Source organism: Triturus cristatus, chromosome 6 (genome assembly GCF_964204655.1).
Source record: "Triturus cristatus chromosome 6, aTriCri1.1, whole genome shotgun sequence".
Taxonomy (NCBI): Eukaryota; Metazoa; Chordata; class Amphibia; order Caudata; family Salamandridae; genus Triturus; species Triturus cristatus.
Genome location: NC_140589.1, coordinates 888,326,620 through 888,346,679, shown reverse-complemented (window position 1 = coordinate 888,346,679; position 20,060 = coordinate 888,326,620). Strand labels below are relative to the sequence as shown.

General features: G+C 46.2%; 1 protein-coding gene across 4 annotated transcripts in view; it reads left to right on the top strand.

The window, feature by feature from the left end:
* Window positions 1–9,761: 9,761 nt before the first annotated feature.
* The window catches only part of MAP7 (microtubule associated protein 7), a 733,773-nt gene continuing 723,474 nt past the window's right edge, over window positions 9,762–20,060 (top strand). Inside the window, exon 1 of one of the 4 annotated variants that reach the window (XM_085611524.1) lies at window positions 9,762–10,033. In XM_085611524.1, the coding sequence (XP_085467650.1) occupies window positions 9,994–10,033 (40 nt within the window). In that variant the 5' untranslated portion in view covers window positions 9,762–9,993. Of the gene's footprint in view, window positions 10,052–20,060 lie in introns of all 4 variants that reach the window. The other 3 variants (XM_085611525.1, XM_085611526.1, XM_085611523.1) reach the window with 3 other exon arrangements.

The following is a 20,060-nucleotide window of genomic DNA, read 5'->3' as shown; positions in this document are numbered from 1 at the left end:
CCTCCGGTCAGTTAATTCTGCTTCTAATAAGCCGTTGCTAGAGACACTGCTGCCCTTCCTTGAAAGTGTTCTGGGCCCCGCTAATAGGTTCCCCACCTCAGATTGGTACACACCAGTCCCCTCGCTGTCAGTCTCTCCATCCCTGTCCTCCTTCTCAACCTTACTTTCTCGTCGTGCCTCCCCCCAAGCCCTCAAGCTGGTCTGGAGCTCACCCTTCTTTGCACCTTGGGGACAAAACACCCCCTCTCGCTGACAAAACTCTCTGAGTTGGGCCACAGTGTAAGTTTCCACATCCTCCAACACAAACTCCATTTTGCCCACTCAGGATAGAAGACAGTTGCTTACAGAAGCTATGCAGGGGGGTACTTTTTGTAATACCTCCTCCCACCACCAGAAGTAAATTTGGAAAAAACAAAACTCAAAATTAGGAAGTCCGCTTGGAGAAAACTCCTGGTGTAGGCCTATGGACTACCCAAAGTTATTGTCGAGTAGACGCAAGCACAGCTCTATCCCACCACTGAACACCAATTTTATGTTGGAAACCGGGCAACCGGGTTAGCAGTCACCAGGTTCCCAGCACAGTGGTAGCTTGGCTCGAGCGGTTGGGGGTCAGGCACTGTGTTAAGCGTACGTCACACCCTCACAATAACCATGCGTTCATCCGTTCCAAAAACGACACTACACCGTAAAAATTATGGAAGACAAGATGAAAATATCTATGTCTTTATCTTATTTTCTCTTAGTTGCAGGCTTCACATCATAAATACAATACAATAGGATTTTCCTTCAAAAGAGCAGGTCAAATAAACAATACTACTTCGAAATTCCCACAAATAGGTTCAGGTCATCATTAAGCAAGAAATAAATAGAGGTGCAATAAATACAGACGGCAAATAAATACAATCAGACAATAAATACAGTGCAAGAATAAATTAGTGGAAGACAATAAATAAAGCACCTTCAATAATTAAGGTAAAGCAATCAATGACAATTACAGATCAGATCACTTTCATGAGGTCACTTGGTCTTACTTTGCCCATACACAGCTTGTGGTCATTTGGATGGCATGGGGGTGTCCCACCTAGATTGGTCAAGGCTGGGGCTTAAGCTGAGGCAGAACGAGGGTAACCTAAAGCTCTGGCCCTCCAACTACACAGTCCTTTACAGAGGTCACTGTACCCGTCTCAGTTCACCCCTGGCACTCCCAGGCTGGTCCTAACACCCCCCTAACCCCTAGGATGGTCTTTAGGGCTCCACGGGGCCTTAGACGCCCCCTCTACCACTTACTCTCCCTTCCACCACGATCGGCTCCGCTCGGTGCCGTGTCGATGCCGTGAGGCGGCTCCGGATCGATGTCGCTGGGCGGCCTCGACTCGATGTCGCTGGGCGGCCTCGACTCGATGTCGCTGGGCGGTCTCGACTCGATGTCGCTGGGCGGTCTCGACTCGATGTCGCCTTCCGGCGTCGCAGGGACACGGTCTCCCCGCTTCCGGGTGTCTCCGGAGTGCGATCTCCACTCCCGACCTCCGGCGCGCTTCACTTCAGTTTCCGGCGACTCCGGTGGGCGGACTTTACTCCCCCGTCGACGCCTCACCTCGACCTCAGGTGACTCCCTACTCGACCTCCGGAGCCTCTCCACGACCTCCGTCGGCGCCCTCACTCGACCTCTGACGGCTCCGGGTACGACGTCTGCTTTCTATCAGCGCCGCTTCTCTACCTCAGGCCCCAGGTCTCCAGGCTTCTCGACGTCAGGACTCCAGGAGGACACCACCGAACAGGTCAGAAGCTTGCTGTTCTTCCTCTTTAAGGCCTGTTCCAAATGTTCAGTTCCTTAAGATGGTTCTTCTGGTCTTGGTCCCACACAGGGCTTTAGGCTGGGCTTGGTCAGTAGGGACTAGCATCAAGGGTGGGTTTCTGGACCCCACTCCAAGCACTGGTTTCCACCTCTGCTGCCTTACTCCGACCTCCTTCTATATCTGTCCTCTCTCCTCTCCAGTCAGATGCCAACTGCCACTCTGAGATGGCCTCCCAACATTCTAAACTGCCTCCCACTATCACAGGATTCTAGAATGTTCCAGGAGGTTCTAGAAACCTCCAGTGAGTTCTGGTTATGTCTCAGGTGACAATGGATGGCCACCATTTTGTGTCTCAGGCCCTCAGACAGAAGTTCCAGGGGTAGGGAAAATGGCTCCCTGACCCTGCATCAACACTAACAAGTCTGGTGGTTCCCAAAAAGGAAAAATTATAACAGGGTTTGAGGCAGAAGTGGGACAAAATAAATAACGATGAGGAGGGACCACCCAAAGGGCTGACAGGTCTAACACGGTGGAAGAACGAGGCGAGGGAATCGCAGAGGTCTTGCGAGGGTGTGATGTCGTTGTTTCCGGCGCTGGGGTTGGAGAGCTCTTTGACGATGCTGAAGAGTTCCTTGCTGTCGTGGGCGTTGTTGTCCAGTCGTTCTTTGAATGCTGTCTTCTTGGTGGTGTGGATCAGCTGGTGGTGCTTGCGGGTGGCGTGCTTGAGGGCGGTCATGTTGTCTGAGGTCTGATCGTGGCGCCAGGCTTTCTCGAGGGAGCGGCAGTTCTTCTTGGAGTCCTTGAGTTCGTTGGTGAACCAGGGGGCTTTCTTGCTTCTGGGCCTGCTGGGAGGGTTCCTTGGTGGTGCGAGGTCGTCGGCGCAGTTGGTGAGCCACTGTGTGAGGTTGCTGGCTGCTTCGTTGGGGTCCGTTGTGCTGGCGGGGGGGTTCTGGCGGAGGGAGGTGGTGAGCTGCTCGGCGGTGATCTTGCTCCAGCTCCGGCGAGGGATCTGTTGTGGGTGGTGGTGGGTCGTGTTTCTCCTGAAGCTGAAGTGGACGCAGCTGTGATCAGTCCAGTGAAGTCCGGTGGAGTGGCTGAAGGAGATGTGCATGCTGGAGGAGAAGATGGGGTCAAGCGTGTGGCCGGCGTAGTGGGTGGGGGTGTTCACCAGTTGCTTGAGTCCGAGGTTGTATCGTCACATCTCCCTGCATCAGATTATGTACTGTATTAAAAAAAAATCATTTTCGTTTGACATTGGTACAATTTCACAAATTACTATCTGTGAAAACAGGAAATAGATTTCTCCCACAATTCTCTGTTCAGCAATCACAACCAAAGCCAGCAGGACTCTTTATGATGTATACAAGCAATCCCATTGCAGCTTCACACCAATCGACCAATACCAGTGTGGCACACTGTGACGTCAACTTAACTCCTCGCAGCAGCACAAACTCCTTTACAATTTCTCTCAGCGTGATTTCTAAACAAATTTCACAAAAAATGCAGGCGATTTCTTAACAACTAACAGAATTAAAGATTTTTCACACAAGTAATGGCTCAGGAAAAAATGTATTATTCCAACCTACTCTGACATTCACTTCTAATGAAACCTCAAACAGCGGGATCTTGCTTGGATTGATACCGCTTTACCCAGTGCACGGAGATCAATTATACCAACAACGTCTCACTACCGCACAAAGATAAATCCCTATCTTTAAAGATGCCGTGGACGACATCTCACAATAAACACTATGACACAGCAGACAACTACACTCAGTGTCTTCTACATTAAAACTAAACATTTTGTCATAAGTCCCAGGATCTTAGGTCACAAAGGGACCTGATAAACACTTCAACTTCTCTACATTAAATGCCACATTCATTCATTGATTTCAATTTTTTCAAACTCCGCATGACATCACAGTTACAAATACCGCAATCAAAGCATTAGCAACAGCAACACACAATCCCCATTGATACTCACATTCTTTTGCTGCGTCAAGTCATTTCAGCTCCACTGGTACTCCATCAATACTTCTGCCAAACCATGAGCATTTGGTCTTGGACTTGGACTGGGGAATTTCTAGATAGGACACCCTAAATCCCTCACGTCAATGGACAAAACCATCAGCCGTGCTACCAGATCTGATCCAGTGTTTACCAGGCCCAACTTTTACTGATGGAGGTGATGTAGGAAGGTAGGATCCTTCTGCATGGTTACCCCCACTTTTTGCCTAGTGCTATGCTGATTTTTGACTAGTCTGATTGGGATCTTGCTAATCAGGACTTCAGTCTATCTGCTTTCTGCTCATATTGGTAAGTTCAGCACTTAGGTACATACCAGATTGGATACTGGGGTACCCTTGTCAGTCCCAGGTATATGGTACCCATGTACCCAGGGCATAGGTACCCCAAAGGTCCCACATGGGCTGAAGCATGTATTATGCCACCCATGGGAGGCAATTCAAATTGGAACCACAGCCTTGTCATTGCAGCCTGTGTAAGTTGAAGCATGCACCACTTATGAAAGATATAGGTTTACTATATCTAAGGGTCACTGCACTTAAAACCTATAAGTCACCCCTATAGTAGGCCTTTGCAATCCTGAGGGCAGGGTGCTTGGTTCTAAGTGAGAGGGTGCCCCTGCATGAGCAGAACACCCCTGCAGCCTACGGAGTCCATTCTTCCGAGTTGTCAGTGAAGCAGCCATATACTATATAGAGGGGCACCGCATAATCGCGAGATGACCAGCTAGAAAACGGCTGCATCAAATCCTATCATCTTTGGTATCAAACATGTTGGAATCATACCCCCACACCGTAAACGGTGTGGGAGTATGATTCCAAGCACTGGAAAAGCCCTCCGTTAGGCTCTCAGTGTTCCCGGTACCAGCCTTCTAGTCCTGGACAGCACAAAATGGTTGCTGCCGACCCGAGACACATTTCTGCCCTCCTGTTGCTGAGCCAAGCTCGAGCAGAGGAAGGTAGAACAATAAGCATCCTGTCACAGGGAGGTGTGGATTTAGACAGGATTTAGTGTATTTGGGCTGGGTGGGTGAGCTTGCTAGCACCAGAAAGTCTTCATGAAGGGCACAGTCAGTGTCCCTGTGCATAGTCCCATTCAAACCAGCCCTGGGAGCCATTGGCTCCTGCTCTGGTGCGAAACTGTACAAAGGTCATGGAAGTAACCTCCCCCCTGTCCAGACCCTCCCCTGGATCTTCCCAACCCTTTCCCTACGGTACTTAAGGGCTTACATGGGTGTAGGTCTTGAAATTCGTTGTGGGATAAGATTCAGAACTGAAACCACTGCACTTCTACCATCTGGGCACTTTGGACTTCGCTGGACTTCATTTGGGCCTGACTTCATCTCCCTTTGAGTCTGCTGCATCGTCTGTGCCTGTGCACTATATAGGATCTGTGCGGGAATTGTGGACAATCCAAAACACTTGAAGGAATCTCCGTTGAAGTGAAGGAGTCACTTCCCTGCATTTGCAGGCACCTCAACACTGCCGACCGATCTGCTGATCCCAAGCTCCTGTGGACTCCGAAAGGGGTCCACAACACAGGTGGTAGTTTTCTACATCACTCGAGGCCTGAGCTGTCCTCTCACCAAGTTTGAGGTCAGAATCCCTCGTGGGGGCTGCATTAACTGAACCCCTGTGCACCACGTACTTTTGCAAGTGCAAATGCTTATTGGCAACTCTACGGCAAGTGCATTGGGCTCCAAGTAGCCCCAACCTCTAGCAACTTCTTCCACCAAGATCTTCAGCCACACCAGCTCATGGGCAACGTGGTCTGCTCCTTTTGGTAAGCTGCTTGAGGTCCTCTCGCGACTCCTGTGCCTCCAGCCTGTGGGTCAATGTGAGGATCACCTTTGTTTTCCTTGTGCTCCCCTGATTGCTCTGGGCCTGCCCTGACTCCCCTGCTTGTAGCGAGACCCCAGGACCTTGCTGGTCCCAATGTTGCTCCTTCTCAACTTCCTGGATGGGTTGCATTTGCCAAGGCTTGGTGCTCCCACCAGACACCGACCCCTCAGTACTCGACATCCTTCATGGGACAGCTTGTATCCGGGTCCTAGTCTTTCTCAGCATCGCCTGGTCCTCCCAGCTGCAGAGTCAAGGTAATCGACATCTTCCCTGAAGCACCCGACGTAGGAGGGAATTCATCTTCCAGGTCTCCTGGTTACCCCTGTGGGACATAGACTCTGTCCCATATACTTTCAGGTACTACTCTTTAAAAATCCACGCTTGGATTCCTCCGGACACTTTCTTCTCTTCCAGCAGTGGCACTTTCCTGAAGTCGTCCATTGGGTTTACCGGCGGTTTCCGACGCCACTTCACACCTATGCACCTGGCTTCCCTGGGATAGGTAACTTGGGTAACAGAGTATCCACGGGTGGGTGGCTCTCCAACCTTCTGTCTTCCACAGGGTTTCTTCAGGTTCCACTGGGAAGGGTCCCTAATCTTTCAAAATCCAACTGCGACTTGCACATAGACTTGTACGGAGCACGTGGTCGTGTTCACACACTGCACATGCTCTCCATGGGGTCCCTATCTACTTACTTTGAGTGGTTCTGTGGGTCCCCAGCAATTCTACGTCCTCTGGACATTGTCCTGATTCGAGTCGTGGTTCTTATACCACTTTCTTAGTATATGGTCTGGCCTCCCCCCCCCCCACCCCCCGGCCCACTGTGTATTAGTACTATTTACTGTGATTTCTTTGGTAAAGTATTGTGTGCTTTGTGTCTATCTCTGTGAGGGAGATACTGTAAAATACTAGATCGTGTTGTATAATAAATACATATTTTTTATAAATACTTTGTGTGGTTCTTTTTCATTTAGTCTATACTATAAGATTGCATTCTGGTCAAACAAGCTGCTTTACACTCCTTCAAGACTAAGCCTGAAGGCTGATCTCCACAGCTACCACTTGGATAGCTGTTTAAGGTTGTCTGAGACCTCTTAAATAACCATAAGGGTTGTCTGGGCTGGTGCAAGGCTGACAAAGTTCAAGCGGGTTAGAATCTGTAGGAAAGTAGGATCTGCTTTCACGGTTGTCCCCACTTTTTGCTGGTGTCATTATGTTTTTCTGACTAATCTTACTGGGATCCTACTAATCAGGACCCCAGTCTCTGTGCTTCGTCCCTATATTGGACCATGGTGAGTACTTAGGTACCCCCAGATTGGCTACTGGTGTACCCTTGTAAGTCCCCAGTATTTGGTACTAAGGTACCCAGGGCTAGGTACACAAGGAGTCCCCCAAGGGCTGAAGCATGTATGATGCCACCCATGGGAGACCACTCAAATTGTGACTACAAGCCTGCTATTGCAGCCTGTGTAAGCTTGTGCTAGAACCACTAACAACAGATATAAGTTTTCTTATATCTGAGGTCACTACACTTAAAACGTATAAGTCACCCCTAAGGCAGGCTTTTCAATCCTGAAGGCAGGGTGCTGGGTTATAAGTGTGAAGGTGCCCCTGCATGAGCAGGGCACCACTACAATTCCCGGAGTCCATTCTCCAGGCGTTGTAAGTGCATCAGCCTTTACGAAACATAGAGTGGCCATGCATTATTACGCAATGGCTAACTCTAAACTGGCTGTAACGAAGCCTGGCATGTTTGATATCAAACATGTTGGAATCATACCCCAACACCGTAGGTATGATTCCATGCACTGTAGGGCTCCTCCGGGTAGCCCTCCATGCTCCCGGGACCAGTCTTTCAAACCCAGACAGTAAACTATGGCTACTGCTGACCAGAGACACAATTCTGCCCTCCTGCTGCTGAGCCAAGCTAGAGCTGGGGAAGGCATGACAATAGGTTTCCTGTCACAAGGAGGTGTGACCACCTCCCATACAGGACTTAGTGTATTGGGCCAGGTTGGGGACGCTTGCCTGTGCTACTAGACTGCTTTGAAGGGCACATTTGGTGCCCTCCTTGCATACTCCAGTTAGAACCAATTCAGGGAGCTGTTGGCTCCCGATCTGGCATGAAACTGGACAAAGGACATGGGAGTATCCTCCACCCCACTATCCAGCCCCTCCTATGGGAGGGACCCCTGAATCGTCCCAACCCTTTCTTTGGGGGTACTTAAGGGCTTACCTGTGGGTGGTTCCTTAGATTCATCGTGGGACAAGATTCAGATCCGAAACGACTTCATCTTCAGCCGTCTGGGCACTTTGGACTTCGTTGGACTTCACTATGGGAACTGAGAGGGCAATTGGGAAGGCTCCTGCTGCTCCTGGTCTCATCGTCCTGCCAGTCTGCTGCATCATTTGTGCCTGTGCTCCATACAAGTTCTTCACCAGGCCTGTGGACATCCAAGGTACCCAATAGAATCTCCCTTGGAGTGAAGGAGTCACTCCCCTGCATCTGCAGGCACCGCAACGAAGCTGACCGGTCTGCTATTCCTAAGCTCCCACAGACTCCGAAAGGTTCAGTAACACAGGTGGTGCTTTGGCAACTCCCTAGAGGCCTGCACTATCTTCACAGAAAGTTTGAAGCCAGTATCCCTCATCGGAACCGCTAGGGCAGTACCCCTGTGCACCGCGTTGACTTGCTGTTGCCAAGGCTTGTTGACTCTCTTCATCAGAGATCTTTGAGCTCCAAGAAGATCCAGCCTCCAGCATCTCTTGTTATCAAAATCTTCTCATCCTCACCACATCCTCTACACTGTGGGCCTGCATCATTGGTGAGCTGCTCAATACAGTTATATGTGAAACACTTACGTGTTTTACAGAAACACTATTTGTTTTTTTAGATTTCGAAGACACTTCATCATGGTAGTACATGCTGGTTGCATGATTTATATACCAACAGTTTTCAGGATTCAGTTTGTGCACAGTCTCTTCGAGCCGTACGGAGAAAACTGGCTCAGCTCTCCCTCCGGCCCAGTTTTAGCGGGTGGGCCAGGCCCACCCAAACAAGACCGTTGGCCCACCCAGTCACAGCAGAAGAGACCATGGAAAAGTCATCAGTTAAGTGCTTCCACCATCTCAACGTCGGAACGTTGTAATGTTTTTTCACTGTCTTTAAAACTGTAATTGGGCAGTGTATTTTGAGGATGGGGTGGGCGAACCAACAAATTAACAGGGAGAGCCTCAGAACCAAGTTACGGCTCTGGCTTAACTCTTAGAGCCCACGCACAAGCACTGAAAATATTTGCTATGTAAAACATACAACAAACATCACATAAAATATGATAGTCTCTTCAAAATTCAAAAAAAGTGTATTTCTTTAACACATGGAAGCTTTGACATTAATATGTCACAATATAGCTCTGCATTGAGAACTACTTACTAAAAGTGATCGTTTTTAAACGTAAGCTTAGAGTTATTTCTGCCCCGACCTCACACTGGTGACAGTGTTAGTGAATCTTTTGACACCTGGCCTGTGGGAAATTACAAAGGTTGGGGCTGTTGAGTATAGACATCATCTCTTACTCTCAAATAAGTCACTAGGTGCACTGTTCGCCTGTTTGGAAAAACATCTGATGTAATCTTGGGCTAGTAGGCTACCTCCAGAGTTGACAAAAATTGGGCCCACAGTGGTCCAGCTGAATGTATCCTTTGCCCATCCATATGAAAATTCCTGGAACCGGGCCTGCTCTCCATTTTAATTTGTTGCAACGGCCACTTCTAATCAAACAGTCTGTCCCACGAATTCCGACTGACATTTCAAGGGGAACCAATATTAGAACAAGCGAATTGTGCTACAGCTCATTTTGAGAGTATGCTGCAGCATGGAACACTGCGAGTTCACGCGCCCATCTAGTGAAGCCTTGGCTGGGGACACAAGAGGACGTCACTGTAGCTCGGCCTTACCTGCCTCCTATACAGTGACGCGCCTCCCATTGTCAGAGCCCCGCCCCCTTCAAACGTTTCCCGCAGTGGCACCGGTCAGCCGGCAGGGAGCGCTAAGATGCCGCCTCTTAAACAAGCTCCGCCCCCGGCTGACGTGTCCTGTCTCACCTGTGCGCGTTCCGGAGGGGGATCCCTCGGGCGCGCGGCAGGCAGGTGTACATCAGGCGCCGCTGCTTCGCGCGTGCGCCGCCTGCGGCCGGCAGGTGGGGCTGCTGCGTTGTGCTGGCGCGCGGCGGCGACTCTTACCTGTGTGTCCTCGGACAGCAGGGCGCGCGCCCGAGGGTGGCATGGAGCGAAGACTTTCCTACGGCGCGTGACGTCTCCCAAGACAGAGATGGCGGAGCGGGCACGGAGTCCAATGACCCCAGAACCAGGTGAGGCGCACACAAGGTGTGAAGGGAAGTAGGGCACCTGGTAGCACACGCATTGATGAGGGTTGCCTCTCTTATGTCTGATATTCAGAATATTTATGATTAACTTGATTTGTGATGGCTTGAATGTGTCTTTCTAGTTCATGAATTCGCTAGTTCTTGCCTTGCCCCCCCCCCTCCCCTGTAAACAAACCCACGTCACTTTGAATGGTTGGGGCTCCTTGCAGAACCTGCCTCCTACCTGGTACAGAAGCCACCAGAGCGAGTCGTCAAAAGTCAGGCATTTCCTGTAAACACGAAGATCTTTCTTACAACACAAGAGCCGAAGATCGTCTTGTTTACATCCAATTCAACCCATTTCAAGTGTTCGCGGTTCTTACTACACAGAGCATGATCTGATGAGTGAACGAGAGTTCATTTTGAATAGCACTGCTGGGGAACTTGTTGCGCTGACAAATGTATGACTTGTGAGATGTTGACCTCCAAAAGTACAAGCCTGGATCAAACCACAGTATGCGCGGTTTTGCTCTCCCCCCGCCTCACGAAGGAGTGGGCCTTCTGTAGCTTTGAGGCGATCCTCCTTTGAAATGCTTAACCTTAAGAATGGTCGATTTTATAGCTTTAACATTTTTTTGTTTAGTATTTCCACATCTCAAGAACGAATCCCATAGGTCAAATGTATTTTGAATGTCAAGTTCAAGTTGTACCATTATAATAATGCCGGGGACGTTGCAACATTGACCGTTGGACGATACCACCTTGTTTCACATGCCTTGCCCATACATAGTTCTCAAGTTATCAAGATTGTAACAACGGCCACGGCCCTGAAGGAAATTCCAGATGTAGTGTTTGTCTTTTAAACATTAAATGAGCGGTCCCGGTGGATATTTTTTTTGTAGAGTATTGTTTTTAGACAGTGAGCAGTGGCATTGATTGAAGTCCCACCGGTTGTATATGTTTTGGGACACAGAAGGATGGTTTTAGTGTAAATTTCAGTTGTAGCGTATGGTTTGATGACACTGAACGGTGGTCCTGGTACAGATTCCACCTGCAGTATATGGAATTAAACCGTGATCATGGGAGACGAGAAGAACATCAAGGGATTCTAGTGGTTAATTTCGAATAACAACCGAAACCGATATACCTCATTAAAAACAATGAAACCGGTTCTAAGATGCAGGTGAAATTTCGCCAGGGGTGGAGAGAGTTCTGTGGTGTAAACTTTCATTTCAAATGCATTGTACTTGTTGAACGTTTTTGTATTCACACCATAGCAGCTTGGTTTGGGAATAACTGCAGAGCATCTAATGTCGTGTGAAGTCTTCAGCGAGTTATGTCTTTTCTGGCAATAGTTCTTTGCACGCTGGTCCAAGTAGGTCCCTGTCTGAACAGGCAACATTGAAAACACATGCCTTAGAATGAAAAGTAGTGGTAGCTAATAAGGCAGGACTAGCTGAAGGTATGAATGAACACATTATTTTGTGTTTATTTAAAATCATTACAATATACAAGAGATAAAAATGTGCAAACTGAAAAGCTAAGTTAGAGAGTTAAAACTTTCCTTGGCTTACATCATGAACCCGACGAGCTTACAGTTCTGTTGAGGGTTTTCTTCATTGAAGCAAGCGGTTACTGCCTGACGACTTGTGCAAATGTTGAGAGCCAAAAAACATGGTTTAAGATAAAGTCGCTGTGCCAGCTCTAAAAGTGGACATGTGCATAAAATGTGCTAAACTGACTCTTCATGATCGCCACAAAGCCCGCAACTTCTGTCTTTATCATGAGGCACCCATGGTGGGCCTTGACTCTTACCTTGAAAAATTCCGAAGTAAAGCTGCATGAATCTTAATTTCAGTTTTTGCGAAAATGTCTGACCCAGATAGTCTGACTCTTACTAGACCTGTATGAATTTATTACTGTCCAGACATGGATGCATTTATCTTGCTCATTTGCTTCTGAACTTTCTGATTTGATTGCTATTTTTTTAAAAAGGGCATGGCTTATTGAGACGGGCCAGGCTTTTAGGTTCAGTGTTTTTAAGGAGTTCTGTAAAACAGCTCGCCACAGATTCTATTGTGTTGGAGGCTCAGTCTTGATGTCCTGACATATGTAATAGCCGAGAGGTTTTTCTTGGATCTTCAAGTTGCTTAGAGAGTATTCAAGCCTGATTTGCGATTGGCCAGCATTTGGCGGAAGACAAAATACTCACCTATGACAAATCAGTGTATTATTCACAGAGGCTGTAAATTCCTGGTTGGCAGCTAATCCATATCATAGGGGCAGTTGGATTTTACTTTTATAACTCAGAGTAATGGTTGACAAGATAGGCTTTGTGTCTTGAATAATAGTGTGTTAAAGTCCTTGCCCAGATTTAACATGGAGACCTAAAGAGAGGGGTATGGACTTTGAAGGTTCCTGGACGTTCAAGTGTTATGCTCAAATATTTGTATTCCTGTACTGGTTGGATCTTTTTTTTATTTTGGAAAAGTTTTTATTAGGTTTTAAGAAGCAAAAACGGACAGGTGTACATAGTATAGCAATGCAGTCCTGACAATGTTACGGTATGCATGTCCATATGCAATTATAAAATCAGTATAAACGATCACGTGTCTGCTGCATACCAAATGGGGACTGAAAGGATAGGCTAAACGCTATGACGGACATCACATACAGTAGGAGCTTAGTGGTTGACTTCACACAATGGACAATCCGTTTACACCCAATAAACAAAACCAACTATTAAACATAACAATAAAACAAAAAGACAGAACCAAAAGTCAAGCTGCTTTAATTGTAGCAACAGTAGAGGTCGTAAAGCCTGATCAATAGTAATACGGTAGAGGAGTACAAACAGGCAATCATGCCAGTCAGGGAAGTCCCAGGTAAAGCAAGGAGCAACAAAGAGAAGAGGGAGGCAGGGGAGGACTTGTCAGTGGAGTATGGCGCACCAAGTGTGTATAGGTGCCCTACGTACATTCGGTACCAAGAGTAGACTAGTGTGGCAGGCGCAATCGGTTGGTTGGTCATAATGGAGGGTCTCAGGTGTGAGCTTGCAGGATCCCTGTGAGAGTTTGATGGAGGAAAGCAGGTAGTCACACAGGGGTTGCCAGATATCTTTCGATTTGGAGGTGGGTGGTTAAAGAGAAGCATACAGTTCACTAGTAGCGTTGCAGTAAGTCATGCTGTTGAGCTAGTTATGAACCGTGGGAGGGTGGCGCGTACCTCAGTGTAAAGCTAGCTTGTGTCTGGCAAGCACCAGGGACATGGCAGTGAATTGTCTAATGATCTTTGGGAGCTCTCGTACATTTTAAAAGAGGGCGAGGAGTGGGTCTGGGTTCAAGACAATTTTGTCCATTTGCATCAGACGGTAAAACTGTCCCGCCCCAGAAGTGTGATGTGCCTGCATGTCCACATCATTTGCAGAAAGCCAGCACTGGCAACATAGCACTTGGAAAAATCGGGAGATCGTGTGTGGTCATATTTTTGTTGTTCGGTGGGGGTAATGTAAGCTTACCGCAAAAATTTAAAGGGAATGAGTGTATGGCGATGATTGGGCGAAACCAACCTGATTTGTGCACAACAAGTGGACCCCATCCTGTCCGTCAGGGGCCGACCCAAGTCCCTTTCCCAGTGGCCTCTGAGCTTTGTGTCCTGGGCTGGTAATAATGTCATACTAGCAAGATACAATTTAGAAGCTAGTTGTCTCCTGTCTGAGTCAATTGTGATTAAGGTTAGGGGAGAAAATTCGGCAGGCGCTAACGGCTATGTCAGTATGCTGGCTCGCAATGCACTGTGTACGAGATTGAGAATAAAACAGTCCAAAGCGGTGGCAGTGGCAAAGTGAGTGTCTGTAGAATGCAGCAAGATGTCCCCAAAAGTATGTAAGCCATTTCTCTGCAGTGTGCATTTGACCAGTGCTTCACAGGTGATGGGGAACCAGGGACTATCAAAAAGCGACAAGGCTGAAGCATAAAGCAGAGTGGCCCCCAGGACCCACAGTAGCATCTGCCATGCCCAGCAGACGGTGGACAGGGTTTGGGCATCGCGGGGATCAAGAGTCCTGTGGGAAGGAGATAGTCTAGCAGAGTCTCTAGATACTAGACCACCCCTTTTATTTTTTATTTTCCTCCCAGTGGTCATAATTTGTGTTTTTTAAGGTTAATTTCACAACTCTGGTGTAGCAATAAGAAACCCATTCACTTTAATAGTCATTGTAGACCTATTGGGGATTAATTGAATAGGACTGTATCGTCTACTTATTGCGGACCTGCAGTCAATGTGTACCCGAACTCAATGGGTCCGATTGAGGCTGATTAGCATCATAGAGTTCTGAAATGAAGAGTTTGAATAGAATTGGTGCTGAGATTTAACGCCGCTTTAGATCATTATATGTTGGGATTGTCCTCAAGATTGATCCATTGTTACCAATCCTTATCTGCACCCTGTTGGTATATAAAGACGGAATGGCATTTAACACAGGTAAAGGAATGGTCCATTTATGTAATTTTTGCAGAGCAGTTTCCTCAGCACTTTGTTGAATAGATTAACAAGGTGTAAAATATTGACTTCCAAGCTATAGACTTTGATGTGAGATTTGCTTATGCCAGGAATTTAAGGTCAGTGCCTAGATCTGAGTGGAAACCAGACTGTATTGGAGGTATAAACATTTCTTCTTCAGCCCGCTTTTCTGTTTTGCAAAATATTTAAAACGAACCCTGCAGGGCTATTACAGGATAATTTGTGGGGGTCGCTAGATTGCCTTTATCTATCGATTGGATTATAGAGCCTTGACATGACTTTGGAATTACTTGAGAGGTTAAACAGGAAGCTATCTCACACCGCTTGTTGACAGCTATGTTGGGAGCCTCCTTCTGGAAAGGCAGTGAGGTGAAATGTGACAAGTAAGGCCTGTGCTCAGTCAATCCTATATCGAGGACCAACAGGGCTGGTACTGCTTTTTGGATCTGTGCACTGAAGCAGAAACATCCGATGCGCCCTAGTTTCTAAGAAGGGGCCCAGGTTACTGGAATCCTTAGCGCACCAACAACCACAAAGTTGTGGTTGTAGATAGAAACAGCAGGCATTCACCAAACTCCTATCCAAGTGCACAACATGTGAGATTGCCCTTGTACATCTTCGTCTTGTGGCAGTAACCCCCTCCCATTCCTGAAACAGCAGAGACCTAGTTAATGTCAGGAGTGTCTTGTGTTTTGAATAGTGAATAGTCATTAATGCCTCCCTGGAGAAACCACAAGCATGCCCCCATAGGTTCCCATACCTTAAAATGGCCAGCCCTGCCAATATTTTGCCTCTCCTGAAACAGATGTCTAATGAAAGGATGTAATTTACACCGGACACCAGAGAAGACCTGGAATCCTCCCAGGGTTGATGAAGCGCGCCTGTCTTGAACACTGGGAGATTGAGGCTCTGAGTCTGCATAACGTTTAGTATGAGCCAGGGTAACCTGTCGGAAACAGGATACATTTTCAAAATGCAAATATCATCTCTTTGGGGCAAACAACAATGTATTAACCGGAAACTTCTAAAACGGTGGGATGCGGTGAATTCCCTCCGCTATCATCTGCAATGTTGGTGCTTGCAAGAGATATAACATAATCCGAATGAAGCTGCTTAATTTCAGCATATTCTCAGTAACATTTCAATCGGTGGTCATTAAAAGATTGAGAAATTAGTTTTGTTTCTATACCAACATCTTGAAAGAGAAAAACACAAGTTAATTAGTAAACGTAGTGAAGTTCTAAACTATGAAACATACTAGGTGTAAGCATGTCCCAAAAGTGCTGGGTAACTGTCAGGCCAATTTTACATATGTACAGTGTATGTAGAATGTTGATAGTTGTTTTCACCCGTAAGTGTTTATGATAGGGCATCTTCAGGACGGGAGAACAGTTTTAGCCACCAAGTTTTTTTTCTATTCTTTTTACCTGCAGATATACTTTGGATCTTTGAAATATCTTTAGTTGGCAGAATATCAGTTTAGTTTGAAGTGCTGTTCAGCATGTACTTGGTGAAAGTGTTTTCCTCACTCGAGATGTTGAGTGCTGCCGCCAAAGGTGCGTGCACCAGTCTGGCTCTTACTGATCAATTTTAAACATCACACATAGCGCTCATCTTTTTGGGCAGCAAGTGATGTTGAACACTCTGTAAATATATATTTTTTTTAATCTGCAGTCAGGGAAATAGATTCCACTATAAAAACAAAATAATGCAAATTGTGTGCAGCGTCACACCATTCTTGTTACTTGGAAGTGCCCTGAATGAGCAGCTCAAGGACAAAACGGCAGGATGCCTGTGCACCACACCACAAGATTACATTTCAGTGTTTCCGAATAGTTGCTCACGAGCTTGATCGATTGAATTTATTTTGCTTTCTGTGATTTTAGGGGCACCTGTTGACACTTCTGAACATTAGTCGTAGTTTTCTGCAGTGTCCTGCGATGATATCGGTACTCAAATGAGTGACGTTTACAATTTTTTTAGTTGCTAAAAACTTCTTACCAAATAAAAGAAATGACACATTAAAGTGTTCACTTTGCAGTCTTAAGCAGCTAGCTACAAGAGAGATGCTACGTTTCTTATCACTCGAGCCTGATCGATTTCTATGGTTGTCCCCAGTGCACTAAACGTGTTCCTGTAGCAGCATCTTGGCAAGAGCATAACGGGTCAGCCAGGAAGTCCCCAAATGTTCTTGCTAGATTGATGCAGGTGTGCGCTTGTTTTTCTATAGGTCTAAAGTTTCACGTTGCAATTTACAGTGTAAGGGTAACCCATAGAAAATCTGCATTAATCATTTTGTGAAAGGGTAAATTATTAGATCAGGATAAACCTAGCGAATGAGTGAGCAAAGTAAAAGTAATAAATACACCATGAAAGAATTGCTGAGGTTTATGTGTACAGGACAAGGGAGCACGACTGAGAAATTCTCTGCGACCTATAAACAATATTCATCAGTTGCTTTCCATTGTCTGGTTAAAGGAGAAAGATGTCTTGTGCATATAGTTGAGTGTTCTGGTCTTATTATTTCGATAGATATCCTTAGGAGACCATAACTGTACTCATTTCCACAGAGTTTGAAAGCTGAGGAACTTTTATATTCCGACCTGTTGCCTTTTTTATTTTCCTTTAGATTGTCTAGACATGCATGTGTATCATCTGAAATAAATATTCATGCGCCTCTTCTCAGTTGCCTCGTAATCTCTGTTGGCTCTCACTGAGTGGTGACACCAGGGCGGGGTTGCTATATTTAGAGAAGATGTAATTCTAAGCATCATCATTATGTTTTCTTATACTGACAATGATTCGATGTTCCAGCAGATGCGATTACAAGGATGGCCACTTTGACTATTTGAATTGTTAATTTATTTTTGCTGATATATAGTTTTTATTGCGTTTTACTAAAGTATACAGTCTAAGTTCTGACCCTAACCACAACAGCATAGCGCAGTCACAGAACCCAGTAGAGTATGTCTCTGGAGGATAACAATAGAGTATGTCTCTGGTCTCTCTCTCTCTCTCTCTCTCTTTATTTATATATATATATATATATATAATCAGTTTACGCTCCAAGATGCATGCAGGCACAACACAGAGAAAAACGGACTCTTCAATACGCTGTATTCTGCTGTTCAGGATATCGTGTTTATTTGATGAATAAACAGTGTAAAGCGGAGATAAATATATTTATATATATATATATATATATATTTATTATTATTATAATAATATATCCAATTGAGGCTGCCCTGAAATTGAGGCACCACACACAAGCGTTTCTTCACCTTTTTATTTTGCAGGTAGCCGGGACATCAGATTCATCACAACAGCGGGATGGAAACCAAATGCGTTTGGGCTGCATTAAGCCCTTGGTCACTGGTATAGGCTGGAGGCACAGCTGCACAATTTCGCGCCGTGTTCAGAGCGCTTCCTTTGAACTTGCCGTAGTGGGCTGAATTGCATTATGGTCTTTGTAGTTCGTGGGTTAAAAATCCATATTGGATTGCCACTATGCCTACCACAAAATCTTAAAATCCTTTAGTAGGTTGCTAGAAGTGTTAAAAATCCAAGTCCCAGCTCATTGAAAGGTGAAGAAACGCTCGTGTGTGGTGCCTCAATTTCAGGGCAGCCTCGATTGGATTTGGATATGGATATATATATATATATATAATATATTATCGACTGGCGGTCGCCAGTAGATAGTTATAGTTAGGACCGTCCTTCCATAGGAAATCTCAAAATTCTATTTTGAATAACTTTGGCGCCGGTTGACGAATCCTCGCAAAATTTTCAAAACTAATGAAGCGCTCCGTTCTGCTCCTACCCTGAAAGTCTCGGGGTGATAAGTCAAGCGGGGGCCGAGAAAAAAGGGGGGTCCCAAAACGCGTTTTCCCCATGCATTTTTCCATAGGACCTTTAGACACAGCTACAGCCCGAACGGCTGAACACAATTACTTAAAATTTGGCAGATGTAGCCATAAGGTCAAGGAAGTGCCTTTTGCAGGTCTGGTGTAAATCTGTTCAGTATTTCCTGAGAAATTAGCATTTAAAAGCATATCAATATCTATACGCGCGCACCGTGCGCGCACCCTGCCGTGCGCAATTCTGATTGGTTGTTAGTTGTCGGTAAACATTCGAATCGTTCGAAACCAGGAAGTGTCGGCCGCCATTTTGTCTCTCGCAGTCTGAGGGGGTGAAAATCAAAGATGGAGAACGTGAAAATGGGGCAGAGTGGACAGTTCCTGAGCCCCTAGCCTTGGTCAGGGGGTCACAGAAGGACCCCCAAGGAAAAAAAAACAATTTTTTTTTAAAATTGCGAGGTGCGCGCACCCAGCGCGCACTGCGAACTGTGGGCGCTCGGTGCGCGAAGCGCACCGAGTGCCCACAGAGCACGCACGGTGTGCGATGCGCACCGAGTGCGCACGGTTCGCAGTGCGCGCTGGGAGCACGCACCTCGCGATTTAAAAAAAAAATTGTTTTTTTTCCCTTGGGGGACGGTGTAAAACCTGAAAAAAAATAAAAACATAACTTAGCATTTAAAAAACCGTACAAATTCACTGAAAAAACCATAGGTTTCACACACGTTATAGTTAGGAATTAGCATTTAAAATACCTTGCAAATTCACTTAAAAAACCATAGGTTTCACACAGGTTATAGTTAGGTGGACATTTCACTCGTAAAAAAACAATGAAATTCCCCCGTTATGGTTAGTGCAGGCAACTATAACTCACGCGACCGCAATCCTCTGCTGATGACATCAGATATTACATCACTGATGCCATATGTGTCTTTCTGAAAAATAAATTTTTGTAATATATGTATAGCTAAAGATTAATGGAAGAAGACCTGGGTAAATAAGTGTCTAAATACAGTGATGTAATATCTGACGTCATCAGCAGAGGGTTTCGGTCGCGTGAGTTATAGTTGCCTGCACTAACTATAACGGGGGAATTTCATTGGTTTTTTACGAGTGAAATGTCCAGCTAACTATAACATGTGTGAAACCTATGGTTTTTTAAGTGAATTTGCAAGGTTTTTTAAATGCTAATTCCTAACTATAACGTGTGTGAAACCTATGGTTTTTTCAGTGAATTTGTACGATTTTTTAAATGCTAAGCTATGTATTTATTAATGTATTTTTTTTCAGGTTTTTCACCGTGCGCACTCTGTGGGCGCTCGGTGCGCTTCGCGCACCGAGCACCCACGGTTCGCAGTGCGTGCCGTGCGCGCGCGGTGCGCGCACCTTGCGATGCACGCACCTCGCGATTTTTTACAAAAAAAAATGTTTTTTTTCCCTTGGGGGTCCTTCTGTGAGGCCCTGACCAAGGCTAGGGGGTCAGGAACTGTCCACTCTGCCCCCTTTTCACGTTCTCCACCTTTTTTTTTCACCCCCTCAGACTGCGTGAGACAAAATGGCGGCCGACACTTCCTGGTTTCGACCGATTCGAATGTTTACCGACATCTAACAACCAATCAGAATTGCGCTCGCGTACGGCAGTGTCCGCGCACGGTGCG